General features: G+C 40.3%; 1 protein-coding gene across 1 annotated transcript in view; it reads right to left on the bottom strand.

Moving 5' to 3' along the window:
• Positions 1-9,588: 9,588 nt before the first annotated feature.
• The window catches only part of UBE2K (ubiquitin-conjugating enzyme E2K), a gene marked incomplete at its 5' end in the record, with an annotated part of 22,848 nt that continues 13,165 nt past the window's right edge, over positions 9,589-19,271 (bottom strand). Inside the window, 3 exons of the mRNA XM_010085161.1 lie at positions 9,589-9,861; positions 10,206-10,334; positions 13,911-14,010. Coding sequence (XP_010083463.1) covers positions 9,787-9,861; positions 10,206-10,334; positions 13,911-14,010 — 304 coding nt within the window. The remainder of the gene's footprint in view (positions 9,862-10,205; positions 10,335-13,910; positions 14,011-19,271) is intronic.

Genomic DNA, 19,271 nt, shown 5'->3' with positions numbered 1-19,271 from the left:
GATCCGGGTTCATAACACCAAGTTCAACATGTCAGTGGTGCTCAGATCCAGTAAGGATGGCATGTGGGAATAACGCAAGGATTTTTTGTATAATCTCCTGCAGCCTTCTTCAGGCACCAACCCTGCCAATGCCCTGACACAGCAGATGTTACCAAAATCCTTCTAAGTAGGATAATGGAGGGAGCATTGACCTACTTTAAAAAAATAGTTAAAACAATATATTTATTTTATTACAGTTCAGGCTGGCAGCAGCTTCCTTAATGTCCAATCGGTTGTGCGGGTGGCAGGAGCTTTTGGAGTAGCAGAGCTGAGAGGGTGGGACTCTGCTGGAGTAGCAGCTGCAGGGTGCATAGGTGACGGGCTCAGCCTGCGCACTGCTGTGTCGTGGTAGGGACTCGCCCCCTGGCCAGGCTGCCGGGGTCTTGGGGCTTGTCTGGGCCCGCAGCCCAGCGCTGCCTGGCGCGGGACTGGCACCAGGCTGGCGGTGCCGGGTGGGACCTGTGGCTGACTTCGCGGCCTTAAAACAGGGGAAGAGCCCTGCGCTGCCTCCATAAGTGACTTGGGGCAGAGAAGTACCTAACTCCCGCCGTGCTCCTCTGCATGGTTTTAAGTGCCTAAACAGGCAAGTGCTTATTCCCTGAGCCACAGATCCTCTTACGTGCATTCAGCATCATAGCGACCTGGAATCGCCAGGCGCTTGGTCGAGACCCTGGTCCTGACCCTTCCCATGGGGCTGGAGGCACAAGCCCGACCCGATCTACAGCAGAAAAGCAAAGGGGTGCACCTTCTGGGGGAGCAGAGGGCTGGGAGGGGCCCCAGGAACATCTTCCTGTTTTTAAGCCAAACCTATTCCCAGACAATTAATACCAGCCTGCAATCAAGTCCTTTGTACGTGACCTGCCCCCAGAGAAGCGTCTGCCTGCTTGACACGCCGTCCCCCAGGCTGCTGCGCCCCAGGGCTCTTTGCGTGCCCCTGGGGCAGGGGACAGGCACCACCAGTGCTGTGCCACCACTTCGTCCCTACTACCTTGCTCCATCTCCCTCCACACTTTATCCGAGCATGCTGTGTCTGACCAGCACACCCCTTACCCATGTAACCCTCAGGTATAAGATACTGTTTGGCCATTTTGAGGTCACCTGTGACCCCAGCTTTGGCACCTCCACCCCCAGAACTACACTGCCAGGCCTAGGAGCCTTCCTATTAAATTTAGTGAGACAGCCCCACCATCTTGTTCAGATCCCAAGAGTGCAAGTCTGTTATTTGGTTGCTCTTCAGCCTTGGAATCCCTTAACAGCCCTGGTAACATGTTCCTCGTCCAGAAGCCCACTTACCCTGTTGTGCCCCAGCCCCTTCCCCTGCTGCCACCCCCAGCTCAGGGAGCTGCCCACGCACTGAGGACACTCGGTGCCTCTGCCAGGGGTGCGAGGGAGAGTTCCTGTGCTTATGGCTACATCTTTCCTGAGGATGGTTTTGGAAGCTGCCCAAAGCAGTTGGCCAAGATGACATCAGAATGTCATTTGACTCAGCATCACTGAGCTTCCTTCTTTCCAAAAACATCATACCTTTAATCCAAAACATCTTTTTTTTTTTTTAACTTTTTATGCTATCAAGAGGGCTTTGTCATTTCACATCTACAGGATGTGACCTTATGGGTCTGTTTATTTGCTCCTTTTGCAGACATAGAACCCTGAGTCTACGATCACCTGTGCAGAGGGCAGGCTGTCTGCAGCCCGGCCCGTCAGAGCTGGGCCCAGCACCCCAGCTGGGTGCGGCCTCCCCAGCAGAGGGGCAGGATCACCTCCCACGACCTGCTGCCAACACGTTGCCTAATTCAGCCCAGGATACCATTTGCTCCCTTTGCTAGAAGGGCATGTTGGTGGCTCATGTTCAACTTGGTGCCCCCCAGGTCCTTTTCTGCCAAGGTGCTTTCCAGTTGCCCCAGCATGTACTGGTACATGGGGCAGTTCCTCTCGCTGAACTCCTCACAGGTGAGGACCATTCACAGGTGAGGAGAACGGCACATGAACAATATAAAGAGCAACCCTTACCCTCTTAGTTGTTAAAAACCTTTTGGGTTTGGTGGTGGTTTGTTTATTCCCCCGCCCCGCTACCTTGGCATCATGTGACTCAGTGAACTTTTGGTAACTACTTTGTTCATACATGTCTACGTCCACATAGCTCTCTCTTCTGACAAGTATAGCCTAGAGACAGTTCAGTCCTGCTGGTTTTGGTGTGGTTCAGACTATTGAAGGACCTGTCTGTGGAAGATGCTACGAAGGGGAATGTGCATGCCAAGCAAAAGATGGAGAACATCCCTCTCCCTTGCCCCATCCCAACAGGGCATTCACCTCTGGGAAGTTCATACACAGGATTAATTTCTCAGAGTTTCCTCTTTTACAGTAAAAGCCATAAACGTGAGGGGTTTTCATTCCATTTCAACTGACAGCTTCGGATCCTTTACACCCCTCTACCCAGACAAACCACCTCACATCCACCATCGCTTCTCCCAGTGACATGACGATATGCTGGCCCCCACTGCCAGGAACACCTGGGACCCACTCTGCGTCCGGTGTTTGCTCTTCAGCCTTGCATTCAGGGAAATTTAAACCTGGGGCAAAGATACAATTTCCAATGCTCGCTCTTTCTTAAAAAAAAATGCTACTCGGCCAGGTTCTCCCCGCCTGCAGCGTGAAAGGGGACCAGCCTGTTCCAGCTGTGCTTTCTGAACCAAAATGCACCTTGGTGGATAACTGTCTCTTTATTTTTTGTGCTGTGACAAGCACAGTGTTCCTCCTGCTTCAAGGAAACCATCCTCATGCCCACCTCTGCACCTGAGCAGGGTGTAGATGTTTAAAATGGGGACAGCTGGCTTTGCCCTGAAATGGGCAAGGGCTGATCCCCTGACCCAGCAATGCAGCTTGGCTGCAGGCAACTTCCCAAACCTCTCCAACAGGATCAGCAGGAGCCTTGACTCCTCACCACCTACCGTGTTGTTAAGCTGCCAGCTGTGAGAAGAGTCACTTTGGGAAAGTCAGACAAAAGCAAGGGCAGGGAAAGCAAGGCGTGTGCAGTGCACTGTCCCTTTTCCCAGCCGCCAGAAGAGCCCATGCCCTGCCCCAAACTTGAAAGCAAAGGCAGCCGTACACTGAGGACTGGGCCTGCTGAAGGGTCGGGTGGCTCAGATAACATCAGCGCACAAGAGCTTCTCTCCCCCCTTCCCCCCAGCAACACCAGACTCATTTTTTCCTCACCTTCCCAGCCCATTACCTTTATTTTACACCAGACTGTCACCCACCTAAAGCCTTAATGTATTTCAATACAAAGCAGCCAATAAGTTAAGCAACGTAATTTATTTGACATTATACCAGACATGGGTGCTCCAGACCCAGACTTGACCTTAAAACAATTTAAAACCCTGGATTTGCTGTATTGGCGGTTATCAGAGTTCTTTGCTGTACTGGCCTGAGAGCTCAATGTGTCAGTATCACAGCTACTGAAACAGAAGATGGAGTACAGGAGGAGGGGAGCTAGCAAGCACTGTTAGTCCATTTCAGCTGCAAACTCACTTCCAGTTTCAGGCTGCCAAAAGAAACGACAAGTCTGTTGGACAACTTTGCAAGTATTTCAGTATAAAGCAGCTCTCAGTTACTCATGTCATGGTAGGATTTAACTACAAAAACAAAGGAATATGGATTAAAAAAAACACCTTTTTTTCTAAATTAATGGGCAGGCTAAGAGAAAGGATCCCTCACCTGCAGCAGGGGGGCTGGGGAGCACTCCCTCGCCCTTGCCACTCTTAATGAGGAAGGTACCACCATACAACATAGCTCCTGATGACAGTAAACAAAATTAAAAAAAAAAAAAACAACACAAAAACCCTTACACCACTGCTCTAACACCATAAAACTGTGCAGCACTATTACATCTGGCAGAGCCTGCCTGGAAACCTTCAAAACCCTCCCAGAGACAAACACGCACCTGAAGACAGGACAGAGATCTGAAACAGAGTGTTACAACCAGCCTCACAGCAACCTCCCTGCCCCAGCCTCGGCTGGGCAGATGCTATCCTTCACACGGCTTTACTCCATTTAACAAATGCTGACAAATGCCAAAAAAGTGAATAGTATTTATTGGTGGCCAACAAATCCATAGTCACCATGTCTACTAAATTCTTCTACAGCTGAGAACCAGGGACATGTTATCACCCAACAGGCCGTCACCTCCCCATGCAAGCGCCACCTGTAGCTTATATGAAGTAAGTAGTTTAAAATACACAAAGATGAGATGAACACAAGTGGTGGTGGAAAATCCAAAAACAACTTTTTCCTCTGCGAGTTACCAACTTTGTTTCTTCAGACACAGCCTTTGAAAGGAGCCAGGAGGTGTTGTATATGTATGTATATTTCTTAGGATATCACAGGAGCCAGTCCTAGTTGAGGTAACACATACTTGCATTACACAGTTTATATTTACACAATTTTCTTCTTCAAAAACTTTTGACATGCACCATGAAAACTATCATCCCCTTCTCGCTCATTACAGACACGGAGGCACTACCCTGTAATCTCAGAACAATTTGAATTACCAGAAATAAAATGAAAACTGCTTTCAGGGAAACATGCATTTATTGTTAAGCATTCCCAGTGAAAATCAACATCTTTTAAAATGTGTGTTTATTTAAAAAATCATTTATTTGTGTACAAAAGTGTTTGTGTAGTTTTTATTTTCAAGACAAAAAAAAACCCCACTGTAGCTTCATTCCAGCCCACCCGCTCCTCCTGTACAGGAAGTCTGACGCTCAGGAACCAACCTCCTGCAACATTTTTTAATGATAAATATTTAATTAGAAAAGTCAGAATTTAGGATGGGAAAGGTAGGTGAAAATCAGGGTTCTTCAACAGTTGACATCAGCATTCGTATGACGGCAGCCTCCTTCAGACACCACAACAGAGCACCAGCAGTTGCCACAAACCGTAAAATGGCCAAGTACAGCATTTTCACAGTGCATCTCCTCATCTGTTGAGTCCTGTATCTTAACTGACATTATCAATGAATGGCTCAGCAACATAAGCGATTGGCTAACTATTTTGATGCCTACAAAGCAGGTAACAGCAGAAAAGGAACATCACATCACAGTACAGTGCAAATGATTTGCAAGAGTTTGCCCAGTGAGAACGAACGTGAAAAGTCGAGTTGCTGCCTACAGAGCACTGCAGCTGAACAACCAAGCAAGAAGCTAAATGCATTAAGGACAGCTGGTCTTGTGAGTCTAACAATGAATCAGCTGATGACACCAACACCACAGACGGAAGAGCAAGCTTACTGATAGCTTTGGAATAGATCGTAAAATTATCAAGAAAGAAGCAACTGCCCCTTTACCTGGTCATAGGAAAAAGCTGTGCCTGGAAAATGAGGGCTATAATAGCAAAAACACGTATGTGATCTTCCAAGAAAAAGCTTTACGCACCCAATGAGCATCTTTACTGTCATGCTTCAGTTCTGTGATGGAACAGACGGCATGATGAAATGTGCTTTTGCTATCTATTGTTGAACCAATTGCTCATCAAAACCATACAAACCCAACCACCTGATCACAAACCAGTGGCCACGCTCATCAAGATGCTTCTCATCAACTCTGTCAACAAAATACAGCAGGAGAGGACAACTCATCTTCTTGTTGCATCTGCTCATAAGCAGACATTAAGTGAAGCCAACTTTCACTGCTAAATTATGCAACATTTCCCTCTTTGGGCAAGCTTCCAAGTCTAAGCTACCTTTTGCTGGTATTTAGGAAGGAAACAAGGGACATGCACAGAGCTGGGTTTCCCCTTGTGCTGAAAATGGAACACGTCACCTCCACACTGTATGACCAATGCAGTAAACAAGACCTCTTCCTTGTGTTTTGATCTTCCCCCTTCCCTTCTCCAATTAAATAAGCAATCCATATGCTCTGGAGTGCCTAGTCTGATTCACAGCTGTTAAGCTTAAATTTGCATAGTTTAAATGTTTCTGTTACCCACACCATACAATGCAGATTTGGTATTACAAGGTAAACTTCTTTCCTGGCTATTTAATTCCCCCTTTCAGACAACAACAAAAAAAGATCCTACATTACTTATGTCAGTGTTCCAATACTAATTTACTTGGAAAACAGTTAAATACAATGATGACTGAAACAACCCAAGACATATTCCTACACCATTAGTACTAATTGCTCTAATAAATACTACCGAAGCAATGATAGTCAAGGCCCCATGTACTCTGTGGCAAGCTTTTTTTTTTTTTTTTTTTAAATTAAGTTTGGAATATGCAGAATGAAGGGCCACATCTTTCCAGAAGAATACGTTCCTACGTTTTTGTCTCCAAAATGTACGAGTTTGTCATACTGAGAACTCAGTTTGTTCGCAGAAACAACGGAGGGAAGCTGTGAATTTGGCAACTGGGGGTGGGATACAGTCAGGGCTTTTGGCACTCACAGCAAAAGAGAGGCTTTCAGCAACAGGAAAGAGCATTTCTCTGCCTTTGAACAAAGCCGTACTTTGGTCTCTGAGGAACTGCACGAGATAGGAGCTTCTTATTCCCCACCAACAAAACAAACAAGGGGAAAACCACTTTTTTAGATACATGTTAAAACATTCAGCAGTGAAATCTGCTTGATGCTCTGGCAATCAGCAAGTGTCATTACCAATACCTTGTTTAGAAAAATGGGGCCATCTAGACTTCAAAATTACTGTTTCAAGCTGTCTTCTTACATGATAGCAGAAGACAATGCAGGATTTTTTTGTACTTAGAAAGCAACTGTACCCATGTTTTATGTTCTTGTTCTAAGAAAGTGGTAAATGTGCAGCCTGAGTCCGCAGCTGCAGTAGACTGCATGACAACTCCACGCCTGTGAATGTACAGGGCCCTGAATACAGATAGCGCTGTTCAGTCATACAGAACACAGAACTACCATTTTGTATGTACAAACTCACAATGAAAACTGAACACTAACAGCAAAATTCCTAGGGCTCAGCCCCAGCTGCAGTTAAACTAACCTTGTACAACATTATCCCTATATTCAACTCTGATAATTACCAAGAATACAAAAACATTCCTTATAAAGGACTCGCATGTCAAAATTCAGAGGAACTTCAGACCACAGATGTCTCCTTAATGCTGGGTATTGTTTCCTTCCCAGCTCATTTCTTGAGAAGCTTCCCTCCTGCCCAGCTCACTTCTTGAGAAGCTTCCCTCCTGCCCAGCTCACTTCTTGAGAAGCTTCCCTCCTGCCAGCACCTGAGCTAGCATGAAGATATCTTTGCTACGAAGCGTGTGGATGGAGGGCAAAATCCAGTATCCAACATCTATATGTAAGGAGAAAGGGGAAGATAAGTGTTTTGCAGTAGAGAAGAATATGAGGTAACTTCATGAGAGAAGTAAAACTTAACAGGGCATCATTTCAGAGGTGACCATGCTCACCTAAGAACCATTTCCTCTTCTCCCCCTCCCCCCTTCCCTGGCTTCCTTTATCCCTTTACACACTGTTGGAAAAACCTGCTGTTCTTAGGAGACTAATGTAATCAAAACAGAGGTTCAGAAGCCCATAACTGAGAAGTTTCATGTCCCCAGCAATGATTTCCAAGTTCTTTCTTTTGATAAATAGCAGCGAAGAACAAGGTAAAGTAGTGAGCAATTTATAATTACCACCAGGGTAAAAAAAAGTGATGTAATCAAGGAGTTCTTAGCCTGTATAACAGAAAAGACAGCAACTTGAGGTTAACACAAATGGCAATTTGCCATAGTTTCCTACTATTCCTGGTTTTCACCTAGCAAACCAGCTGAACAGTAGCAGCTTCTTGTTAAAAAAATAAATAAGGAAAGACAAAACAACTCATTTCCTTTGGCATCATTGCAAATGATTTACACAAACTCAAGAAAACTCAATAAAACTGGTCACTGACTACACCTTAAAAAGCAGTAAGTATAAAGACTAAGCAAATGCATTTAGTATTGCACTGATATGTGTTCAAAGTATTTACTGTCTGTGCCCTGAAATATTTTGAGCTTGGACACATCAGACAGAGCAGTACAGGGAACATCCCTGAACGAGTTGGGTCTCTACAGGTCTGTTTTCTGGCTCTGTTCCCCTACCGCTATGCTCCAGATATTTAACAGATACAATAATGTTCCTGATTTTCTCTAGTATGATTTATAAACAGACTGTCTATGAAGTGTGAAACTATTTCAACTTCTACTTCATAGCTCCAGGAAAACCCCAGACAGACATAGATTTCCCCACCCCATTAATCCACAGTTTAGGAGAAAACAGTCATGGAAAAGATGACTTATACAGTACTCCATTACCCACAATCCCCACTCTCTAGTCTCAGGATTTCGCTGAACTTCCTTGTCAGCTATGTTCTCAAAAGTTAACATCATATTCACAAAGACATTACAGCTCTCTTTGAATAGATGTACTAGTGTTTGAAGTTGCAAAACTAATAATTTTCAAGCTTTTGTACTCAGGATGAAATGTCATTTTAATACGAATAAAAAGACTGACTGTATGTACAAGCCAAGAAAAGATTTCAGTTTTGTTTATCAGAAACATCAATCCAAAAGAAAGCTAAACTGAGAACACACTTCTACTTCTATGTGCATTTGAAGTATGTACAGTAAAAACACCAACACAGCCTCCATGTGTCAACTAGAGAAAAATGCAAGCAAGAATGAATTTTGAAGTACCCGGTAAGCAATCCTTAAACTCAAGCCCAAAATAAAGCTATAAGACCGCTGCAAAAAAACAGCTGATTGCATCATATCAAGTACTCAAAGAAAATTTTTCTTAATTCTCAGTACTCTAGACAATCAGCTTTTTCCTCCTTCAAACCCAGTGAAATCATATTATCCAGAATGTACTGAAGAACATTTTACAACTATTTAAGACCAAAAAAAGGAAAGAAAACCAGCTCCATCTTTTTTGTGCTATATTGAGGCATACTCCTTACGAGATTGTGTAGAAAACATGATGGATGAAAATCATCACTGATAACTCAAAATATATTTTTAAAGGGGAGCCTAGACTACTGTAAATGGCACACATAATACCCACAGATGATGAAGCATAATTTAGTAAGGATTTTCAGCTGTATGATGTAAGGGAGAGGAGAATCAGGTTTCCCAATTAATAAGCTAGAAAGAAACCAGTTCTGAATAGGTCACCATTTGGAACTTTGGGTAAGTCTTGAAAGTCTTTCAGGAAGAAAGTTATAAGAACACTCGAGTGTTTCAATGGTGGTCTTTTCAGCGACACTACCTAATGTCTATTAAGTACAAGCATGCAAATATAGGTCAATCCACAGGCACATAGGATCCATGTTAAGAACGGTAAGATAGCTGTGATGAGTGGCACCAACAATTTTGATGACTAACGCTCAAAAATGTTGCTTTCTGAATTACTAAATCAAAATCCTGAAGCAAGTTCCTGCTAGTCTTCGTCACACTGCTAAACACTAAAGTAGGCATGTTTTTCCCGCATTATTTTAGCTGAGCTCAAAGAATTTTTACAATATTTAGTAAGAAAAAAAAATTAAAGTATTTCCCCTTTTTAAATTTACACAGATGTTTAATTAGCTTTATTTACAGAGCGTTTTTTTTTCAGTCTCCAATAGTGCCTAGATAGCATCATCAGGCAAGAGTGCCAGTTTTAAAAGAGAATCTATATAGAATCCTAAAAATAACAGATGGTGATGCTCCTCCAGAAGGGGCAAGCTGGAATACTGAAGCAGCTCTCTCTACATGGCTCAGTTACTCAGGAGTAATTCTGTTGCAGTCTCTACATCCCATGATTTTGAAGACAAGGCCACTATTACTGCATTCTGCAATGAGAAAACAAAAGCAATAATATTTTCAGTGTGTAAGCCTACAGCTCTAACAAGTGTAATGAAAAAATTCATAGATTGATCAGAACACATTAGTTTAGCATTTGTTAAATTCTAACTAATAATTTATAGAAAAACTGTTTCAAAAAAGGCAGGGGTAGCTCACATTTACTAATAACATAGCATTTTAAAATTCTGATTCTTAAAAACAAATTAGCAAAACAGAACAATTAGACCTACAAAAGGTCACAGATGTAGCAAGTATACTAATGACTCCCTGTATTTATACACATCTACTTGTCCTGCCCCTACTGAAAAATATTTAAGTTATATATACTTACCCTATCAAAGCCCATAGCACAAAGGTTTTCTATTTTTTTGGTGTATTCTGGACTAGAAACTGGTGCTCCAGCATACACATGTGCCCAAAGTCGAGCTGTCTGTTTAAACATTTCTGGATTTTGTTTGTACTACACAAAAGAGAGAGATGGGAGAAGGGGAAAGTTAAATCAACTCAGCAATCCAAGCAAAAAGCAAGATGATATGGCAGATTCCAGTCCACCATTCTTTCTACAATATCTTCAACAGTGTTTCACACTGATCATACTGCTATTTTTGAAATGAGATTTGGAGATGAGGATTACACATACAATAAACCTATGCAAGCATTTGATTTAATGCGTTTGCCTTTACATTAAATTACACACTATAGCTATTTTATGTGTACAGATACTGCTCTCAATTGCACTGATCAAAAGTAAAGTAGCTACATTTAGCACAGCTCCTGAAAATTTATATTTGGTGGGGCAGAGCACAAATTATCCCTATGTTAACATTTCTTGCATGTACATACTGCACACTAAGGTATTTCTCTACTCACTTAAAAATATGCCTAGTTTTATACGCTGCAAAGTAGGTCTGCAGTTTTTCAGTCAGGGATGACATTTTACTACCAGGCCTCCTACGGAGAATAAATATGTTGATAATGTATGTGACAAAAGAAGGGCTAAAAAATGGGCAAGCATGTGCAAAAAGCTAGGGACCTGCAACTCTTTTAATACAAGCTATTATTTACCAGAAAAAAAAAAAAAAAGCACACAGGGTATGTAAGTACTATTTTGCACCAATCTCGTCAATCTAACAAGTTTTCTAATAAACAACAAAATGGACCTTATCACAGAGAGTTTTCAGCCTGCACCAAGAGCTCAAAAACCAAGAAAGTGGGTCATGTCATAATTGTACTCAGAAAAGCAGGAGGAGTTTCCTGTTTTAGCAACTTTTGTATGCAAGATCAAATTTAAGTTCTTTGTATTTAAAAAAAAAAACAAAACAACTCTTTCCCTAAATCGTTACACTTTAAAAAAAAGTAGGTATTCCCACCACTAGCCATATAATAAAATTTAACACTACATAATAAGATATTGGGAAATATATTATTCAAATATTTATATGCACATTAAGGACAGAAACATGGCTGATTATCATTCTAAGCATTTTATTCATATGGGAAAAGAATAATTAATCTATAAAGCACTGCTGAAGTGAACACAGTACTTTTTACTGCTGTACATTTCATTTTACCTCTCCTACAGCAACACACACCAACTACACTGTGTTGTGTGCTTTGTTCACCTCCCACTAATTCCACTCCACATGAAATAATTTGTATATTTACTATCTGATTATTAATGGCATTAGAAAAAACATGGGAGATAAAATATTGTTGGCAATAACTCACTGTTTTATAAATAAGTGGTCTGTAATATTTTTTTCATTGTAATGACTAGAAAAGAAGAAGGATTAAGTTAAGCATCAGTAGCATCCTGAAGTGCTATATTCTTCTGCTCTTAAGATATCTTCCCCCATTTAAAAAAATATTTTTGAGAACACTGCCAAGCCTAGAAAGCAACTATCTGAAGCACAAAGGATTAGTTATAACTGCATTTTATTCAAACTACCTTTCATGTTCTATAAATATAATTCCTTTACTTAGGTATTCATAAATAATCTAGCTTCTCACTGAATTGAGAAAAGCCTAATGCCACCTTTTACTGATGTCCCTATATCGGGAATCTGAGGCAGTTCATATTGCTGTACTTAGAAAAAACAGCAAATAGCTGAAGTAGTTTTGACACCAGACAGCTGGTGTCTGAAAATACTGCCATTATTCAAACAGGAGTTCTCCCTGGGATTCAGCTCAAGAGCTTGTAGGACACTGCCATTTACCTGGACAGCTTAGTAATCTAAGGCATAATTTAGTAAATTAACATAATGAAAAGTGAGTGCGGAGGATAACTAATGCCTTGTGAATTTTAGTTTTGTGGGGGAAAAAAACCAAACACAAACTAAAAAAAAAAAACCCCACCAAATAAAACCCATGAAGAAAGTGGGTGTTTATCGCCACACCTCTCAAAAGACACTACAATCACTTTCTCCTTACATACACACATGCTTGTAACTCAAGGCCAAACCCCAGTATAGTTTTCACGCAGGCATACGCAGGGAACAGGAGAAACTGAATCCTCCCCACACCACCTATGCCATAGTCCCACTGGACATACCCCCACAGGCACCTGAGAGGCAGCCTGGAAAACTGCTCTTCAGAATCTAGGAAGTTTCATGAAGTTTTTTGCCTGGGAAAAAAAAACCTCTTTCCAGCTCAAGTGGTTCTACGAGACTGTTATGATTCCCAACAAAATTCTACCATTGGGGCCAGAATAGGAAACACTATTCTTGTTCTTTGTGAAAAAGGAAAAGGTGGTTTTGTTTAATAGAGGGTGACAGCCAAGCAAGCACCCGGCAAGAAAAACTGGTGCAGGGACATGCCTGCTGGCCTTTGCAACAATTCTCCCTGCGCAATGCAATTCAGTCTGACAGAACTGTTCAGAGACATTTGTTCAGAGCAGACTTACAGTACTGCAGAATCCCGGAAACAAGCCTCCTGTACTTACTAATGAGTATAGAAGTAGCAAACAATTCTCCCCCACCCAGCGGTGCAAGGGGCTACCTCTCATCTCCGTGTTTCCCTCCGTCTCCTGACAGGTTTGATAAACTGCAAATCCACCATCCTACACAGATTTTAGGAGGAAGGAGTGCACGCTTTGTCACCCTATCCTGGCCGGTCCTGACTTACAGGAGATATAGATGAGTGATGCTGGAAGAACCTTCTACTTGCTTTGTTCTTTTGTTACTGAAATATACCCTTACTACCAGTCAGTGGGGAAGCCAGGTCTTCTGTCTCCCTAGAGTAAAAAGGAAAACAACACGCACATACTTGGGACTTTGTTGAAAATTGTCAGACTATTAAGTTACGGAATAACTGTTCCTACCTTTCAACACCACCTTTAAATAGAACCATGTCAGTCTGGGTATGGCATAAGATCCCACTGACATTTTATTGTTATTACTTTTTCTAAGTTATTGCTACTGTTTGAAAAGTAACAAAACCTGTTGATAGAATTCTACTGATACCAATTCAACTGGTGACTAAAATAGCTATCCCAAGTACTTGCAAAGGTAAAATATATAGGATGCTTCATTCAGATAAACTGTTTCTCAGGATTAAATGCAACAGTAATTCATCTAAAGTCACTATTCATAAAATTGTGAATTAAACAAATACAACGCTCAAGATATTCATATTAATCTGGAAGAGGAGCTACAAACCAAGCCAAATCCAATAAACACCATGAAGCTAAAATTCATTTTAAACCAATACAACACTGCTTTTCTTACACTAGAAGCCTTAGATTTTAAAAGGCAAGTTATACTGGAATTCATTTTAGTATGTTGTTTTCTCCTGACATCTCTGACAAGCTAAATAGGAACAAAACTAAAAAAAAAATCACCTCATGACACTGTAAAGTAACTGCTACTTACTCTGGAATCCAGAGAGTAAAGAGCACAAAACACTGTAGTAACTCACTGTAAGGGAATTTTCCAATATATTCTTTAAAAATCTCTATTTCCTCCAAGGTCTGGGAACTAATCCAAGTTAGCAAAGATCACAGAAATGTTACAAATTCAGAGTCAACTGAGTAACTTACCTGATTTGCCACTACTGCATCTTGTGGATCATCTGGTTCTGCAGCTGCCAACAATGCTTGCAGCGATAACAACACTGTTCTTAGAGTCATTGCTGCTGCCCTAAAATTAAAAATTTGAAAATCACTTTACCAAATCCCATGCCTGTACTCAACTTTGCTGCTCTACTAGTATTACAGAACATATAAGAGCACATGTACAGATTGTAAGTCTAAGAATCGTCATTTTTAATTGCTGCAACTTACAGGTATAATTAAATATATATATTTAAACAGGGTTTTAAATCTGGACTTTCCTATTAACGATGCTTTAAGCTTTTGGAAAATACAGTCCTTGACCTACACATTTGACCATTCCCACAAAAGAGAATTAATTTAATCTGGAAAAAAAAAAGGTAATTTGAAGTTTGTGTCGTTCTTCCTCACTCCCAGTACCAGCACCTTGCGTAAGGTCTAGGTACTGAACTGGTAGCCCACGTGTGCTCCCTCTGCTGGCACTCTTCATAGCAAAATAGCATATACAGAAATAGCGACCTACATTTTACATACTTGTTAAGGGACAAGGAATTTTATACATTGGATATCTTTTGCATTGCATCAGTTTTAATATGACTTTTTCAATAAAATTTAACAATTTACATAGTTAATTACTACTACAATAAAAACGTTGGCTAATACAGAATGTACAATTGAAAATATTATCTCAGCTTCCTCTCATTTCAACCTGACACGATTGTTAGAAGCAGGAAAACATTCTGTAGTCACAATGGTGCTGTAAAGTCACTCCTTTGTCCCTGTGAAGGAACCCTGTTGAAGGTAGCATAGTTCTGAAGTCAGAACTTCTAATGTTCTAAGTTTTCAACTTTTATCTTGCTCTCAAAGTACATCTTTAGTAAGAGAAAATCAAGTATGCTCACAAAAGTCAATAAACAGAAAAGTAAAAGTATGAAATTCTTACCCACTGTAAATCTGTAAAGTTGTAACATTGTAAATATACAGTTCAATTGATTTTGATCATTAATACCATCTCTGATCTACCATTTCAACTGGCAAATACCGGAAAACAAATAAGGACCCCACTGAATCTGTGAAAGTTCAGTATTTCAGCTGATTTGAAGAGTCAAGTAGCCTCTTAATTGTTGTGGCAAAGGCACAGAGAGATGTTCAAGTCCAATACACAAAACTGCTTACGCTGCTTAAGTACTACTAGAAAGCTAAGTGGGGAAAATGTGACATCTTAAAGTTGAGCAAAATGGTTATGGCACATGAAATGCCAGAGGAAGGTTGTGAAACACAGGCATCCAATTTCTTACAAACTGTTCAATCTTCAATCAACAGAAAATAGTTTCTTCTTTTCAGAAGACTGAAACTAAATGCAGAGAGTCTGTTAAGAGTGGGTGGGGAAGTGTTTGACCTGATGGTCCAGATACAAAGGAAACACTTTACAAGTCTATTTTTCCAGTCTCAGATTTCATAAACTTATGTATTTTCCAGTACCAAGGCATTGTACATTGGTACTCTAGCAGAGTATACCGATGAACAGAGAACAGATGCTGGTAAAGTGTCAGAGGTACATTTGTGACACCCAAATATTATATTCCTAGATGCTCACATTTACAGCTTTCCTGCTATGTCACTAACCATCAATATGGCATTTTTCCTTAATTGTTTCTAATTCTAGGAGATTTTTCCTAGAAACTTACTTTTTTTTCTTTAGCTTGATAATCACACTGAGCTTTCACAGTGCAGTGTTCTACATCAAAACGCAAGCAAGAAACATCCCAAGTGACAGAGATTTTAATTAGCACATATTGTCTCATTCCAACTGCCACATCAGCTTCAAGTCCCTCAAGCTGAACTCTGCAGACTTAAATCTTAAAAAACCCCTCATGCTTTTAGAGCTGAATTCTGACAAATCACAAAGCCTTCACAACATATAATTCTCCTTTTCCAAACCTACTCCTTAGTAACAATTTTTTTTTTAATTTCAGATTCTCTTCCAGTTAAATTTAAGTATTTCAGGTTCCAAGCTGAATGCTTCTTCCAAGCCACAGAATGTTTCCTTAAATTACAAACAAAGCTGGGGATTAACTAGTAAGATTACATTTAATCAGATAAAGAACACCTAGTTACTGAAACACATCTTCAGTTGGGTGATGAGAGCCTAGCTAACATAGCAAATGCAAGAGTACAAAGTATCTTGTTCTTCAACACCTAAATCACACACACAAAAACCTTGGTGAAAGAATATAGAAATATTTTTCCTCTACATGTACCTACACTATTTTACTCTTATAATTTCCTGTTCTTTGTTATCTTTACTGGCTTATACTGTCTTGAAATTAACCTATTTGATGTACGCACTAATGATGTAATTCACAGTGGTATTTGCTAGTTATTACACGAATGTAACGCAACGTGTCTATTATTCCAGCATTCAGGTGTCACAGAATGCTAAGTCTTTTGGGCCTTACTATGCTCAAATGGATTTATCAACTTTTATTTTTCCACAGTGAATTTTCAGGAACTACCACATCCGCCACACACAACACAAAACCTAAAGTCTTTATTCCCAGTTATTTTATTACACTATTTAGTGTAATTTTAAAGATAGACTTAACATGAAATATCTATCAAGTGTAACTGATACTGTAGTTACTTTCACCAAACAAAAGCTGTTCTGCACTCTCCTTTACAGAAATTCTTCTACTTTAGAGACATCTGAAAATACTGACACTATTTAAAGTTATAGAAGAAGACACAAAAGAGGTCGTGACCGCTTGCGCCACTTTTACATGCAATTTACTTCCATTTACACAATACCTTCAAGGAGTAGAAAACATACCTTGGGGAGGAGGGGACATTACTAAGGACCAAAGGTGCCATGGATACCTAAAACGCAAGCTCTGTGCTGGCTCCTGACATCTCTGGCTTTCAAGACTGATCGGTCTGTTCAAGTCCCTGTTCATCTGTTATGTTTGCCAATTTTTACATAGAGCATACCAGGACTTGAACTTCTGTTCTGACATTCCAATTTCAAAATAAGTAATAAAAATAAACACCTCACCCATTTGGATATACAGATGGCTATATGCTCAGAGAATTCAAACTCTAAAAAAATAAATTTATAGACAAGACCAGTTTAGCTAAATATGTAAAAAGGTTTAAAAATGTAGTTTACAACTTTTTTTCGAGTCTCATGTCTCAAAGTGGCTTTCACATCTCATGCATAATAAGATGATGTCTTCATTGAACACAAATGTTTAAAGAAGTATCCTTAAATTAGAAAAAACCCTATCACAGCTTTAACTGCTCTTTGTATTAAAAAACTGAAATTAAAGTTTGTGATTAATGTTAAAGAAAATCTAACCTATTTCATGTAACTATTGTATAGTCATGTAACTCTACCTTTAGGAGACCAGTTAGCTTTCCCGATCAAAGAAAGTTAAAAAGTCTTGTTATTTTCTATGTAGCTTAGTCTTAATTTTTCAGACATCAATTAAGATTCACAGAAGAAACTGGAGGGACAGCTAAAAATAGACTCTCATTTCCCAAGTACCTTAAAAAGCTCTTCTTCCTTCCCATTACCTTATTTTGGAAGAATGAAGTGAACAGAGATGACCACCCAGAACTACATTTACAGACACTAGTAAGGCAGGACCTGTTCCTCATCAGCAAAGAACAAGAACAATTCTCACCATCCATTCTGGAGGAAAAAACTATGCTGATAGTGGCACTAAACTAAAAAAGAAAAAAACAAAAAAACCAACAACAACAACAAAAAAATGCACACACCCCACACAACATCCCCACAAGCTAGAGAAGAATGTGCTGCAAAAACAGTTGTATTTTCCTTAAAACAAACTTCTAGTGGACAGAGACATGTCTTCTGCATTTTCCAGTGCTCCTCAAGGGTTTATTTTTCCAGAACAGAATCCTGAAAAAAAAAAAAGATTTCCAACTCTTCTCATATTTCAAGTTTATTTCTAGGTGTGGATTTATGCACATCATCTCATGGAGTTCAAGCAATTCCCTTTGGTAACTAAAGCTAGCTGCATGCTTGGGCTTTAGGTTTTTTTCTCCTCCTTGCCAAAGGCAAGGTTTTGTATCACTCCTGACAGACTTCTGTCTAATCTGTTCTTAACTGGAGCCTCACAAGTTTCTTGGAAAATCTATTCAATGTTTCACCATGCTTGATATGCTACATGCTAAAATGGCTCTTCAATCTCTCATTGTCAATAGACCATCATTCTTGTTACTTTAGATTTTTCCTATGGTTCCCATCTTTCTTGCAAAACAACTCCAAGTGAGCACACTACTCCAACAGAAGCCTGATCAATTACAAATAAAAAGCAGGCAGCTTATAGCATGAGTTTTGCAGGTAAAACTTCCTACATCCCAGTATCCTATTCGCACTGCACAAGACACTACATTACCTTTGTCCCATGACATTACTGGCTCCTGTTTTCTCCTAAAGTTTACCACAACCCTTGACTCCCACCCCTGTCCCAAAATGCTGCTTAGCCACTATGCAGGCTTGCACGTTTGACATCTGCAAAAATGGAAGGAAAGGCCAGTAACATCTATCAGTGAGCTGCAAAGAGCTCACTACAGGAAATCACTATCCCTCTGAGAATTTCAGACTAAAAGCCTCCACCCTGGACATCCTAACCAAAACCCAGGCTTTCTATTGGCATTGCATTTGTTAAACAGCACAGGAAACCAAGAGTGAATCAGAATAAAGAAAGCTGATATATGTTTTATTCACTTTTTTTTTTTTTTTTTTTAGTATCTTGGGGCATTTCCATTAAAAAAAGAGGACCCCTAGTTTGGGTGAATATAGTGATAATCTTCAAAAGCACAGCAAGCCAGCTGCGCCCAGCAAGCCTGAGGTAAGAAATCAACCTTCAATCAGCTCAAAGAGTCCTAAGAGGATTACGAAACACTGCCAGTTTTGATTTTTCTTCTTCATTTTTAAAGGCTAAGTAATTTTCCATTCAGAAGTTTTTACTTATGTTCTGTATATTCTTCTCTGGAAACAATCTCTCTAGTTACTCTGAGAAGTAACCCAGCAGAACTACAGGAACAGCTGCAGCCAACAGATTCCTGCACCACTCTGTCAACCAAACATAGCTATTGGGAACAATTTTAAAAAATTATTTTTACTTTTAAAAAAAATCTGCAATATTTATTTCATTTGGGAAATAACTAAGCTTATTAAACCAAGAGAAAAGCTCTGGGAACTTGTACCAAGGGCTTATAGCATCTGGAAGGAGGGAGGAAATGAATACAGCCTTTGAGGGGAAGCCTGTTGTATAGTCACCATTTACAGGAGAAATACAAGACTGGGCACCCATTAGGGAA

Source organism: Pterocles gutturalis, unplaced genomic scaffold (assembly GCF_000699245.1).
Source record: "Pterocles gutturalis isolate BGI_N339 unplaced genomic scaffold, ASM69924v1 scaffold37065, whole genome shotgun sequence".
Lineage (NCBI taxonomy): Eukaryota > Metazoa > Chordata > Aves > Pterocliformes > Pteroclidae > Pterocles > Pterocles gutturalis.
The sequence above is the reverse complement of the archived record's forward strand: the minus strand, read 5'-3'. Positions and strand labels throughout refer to the sequence as shown.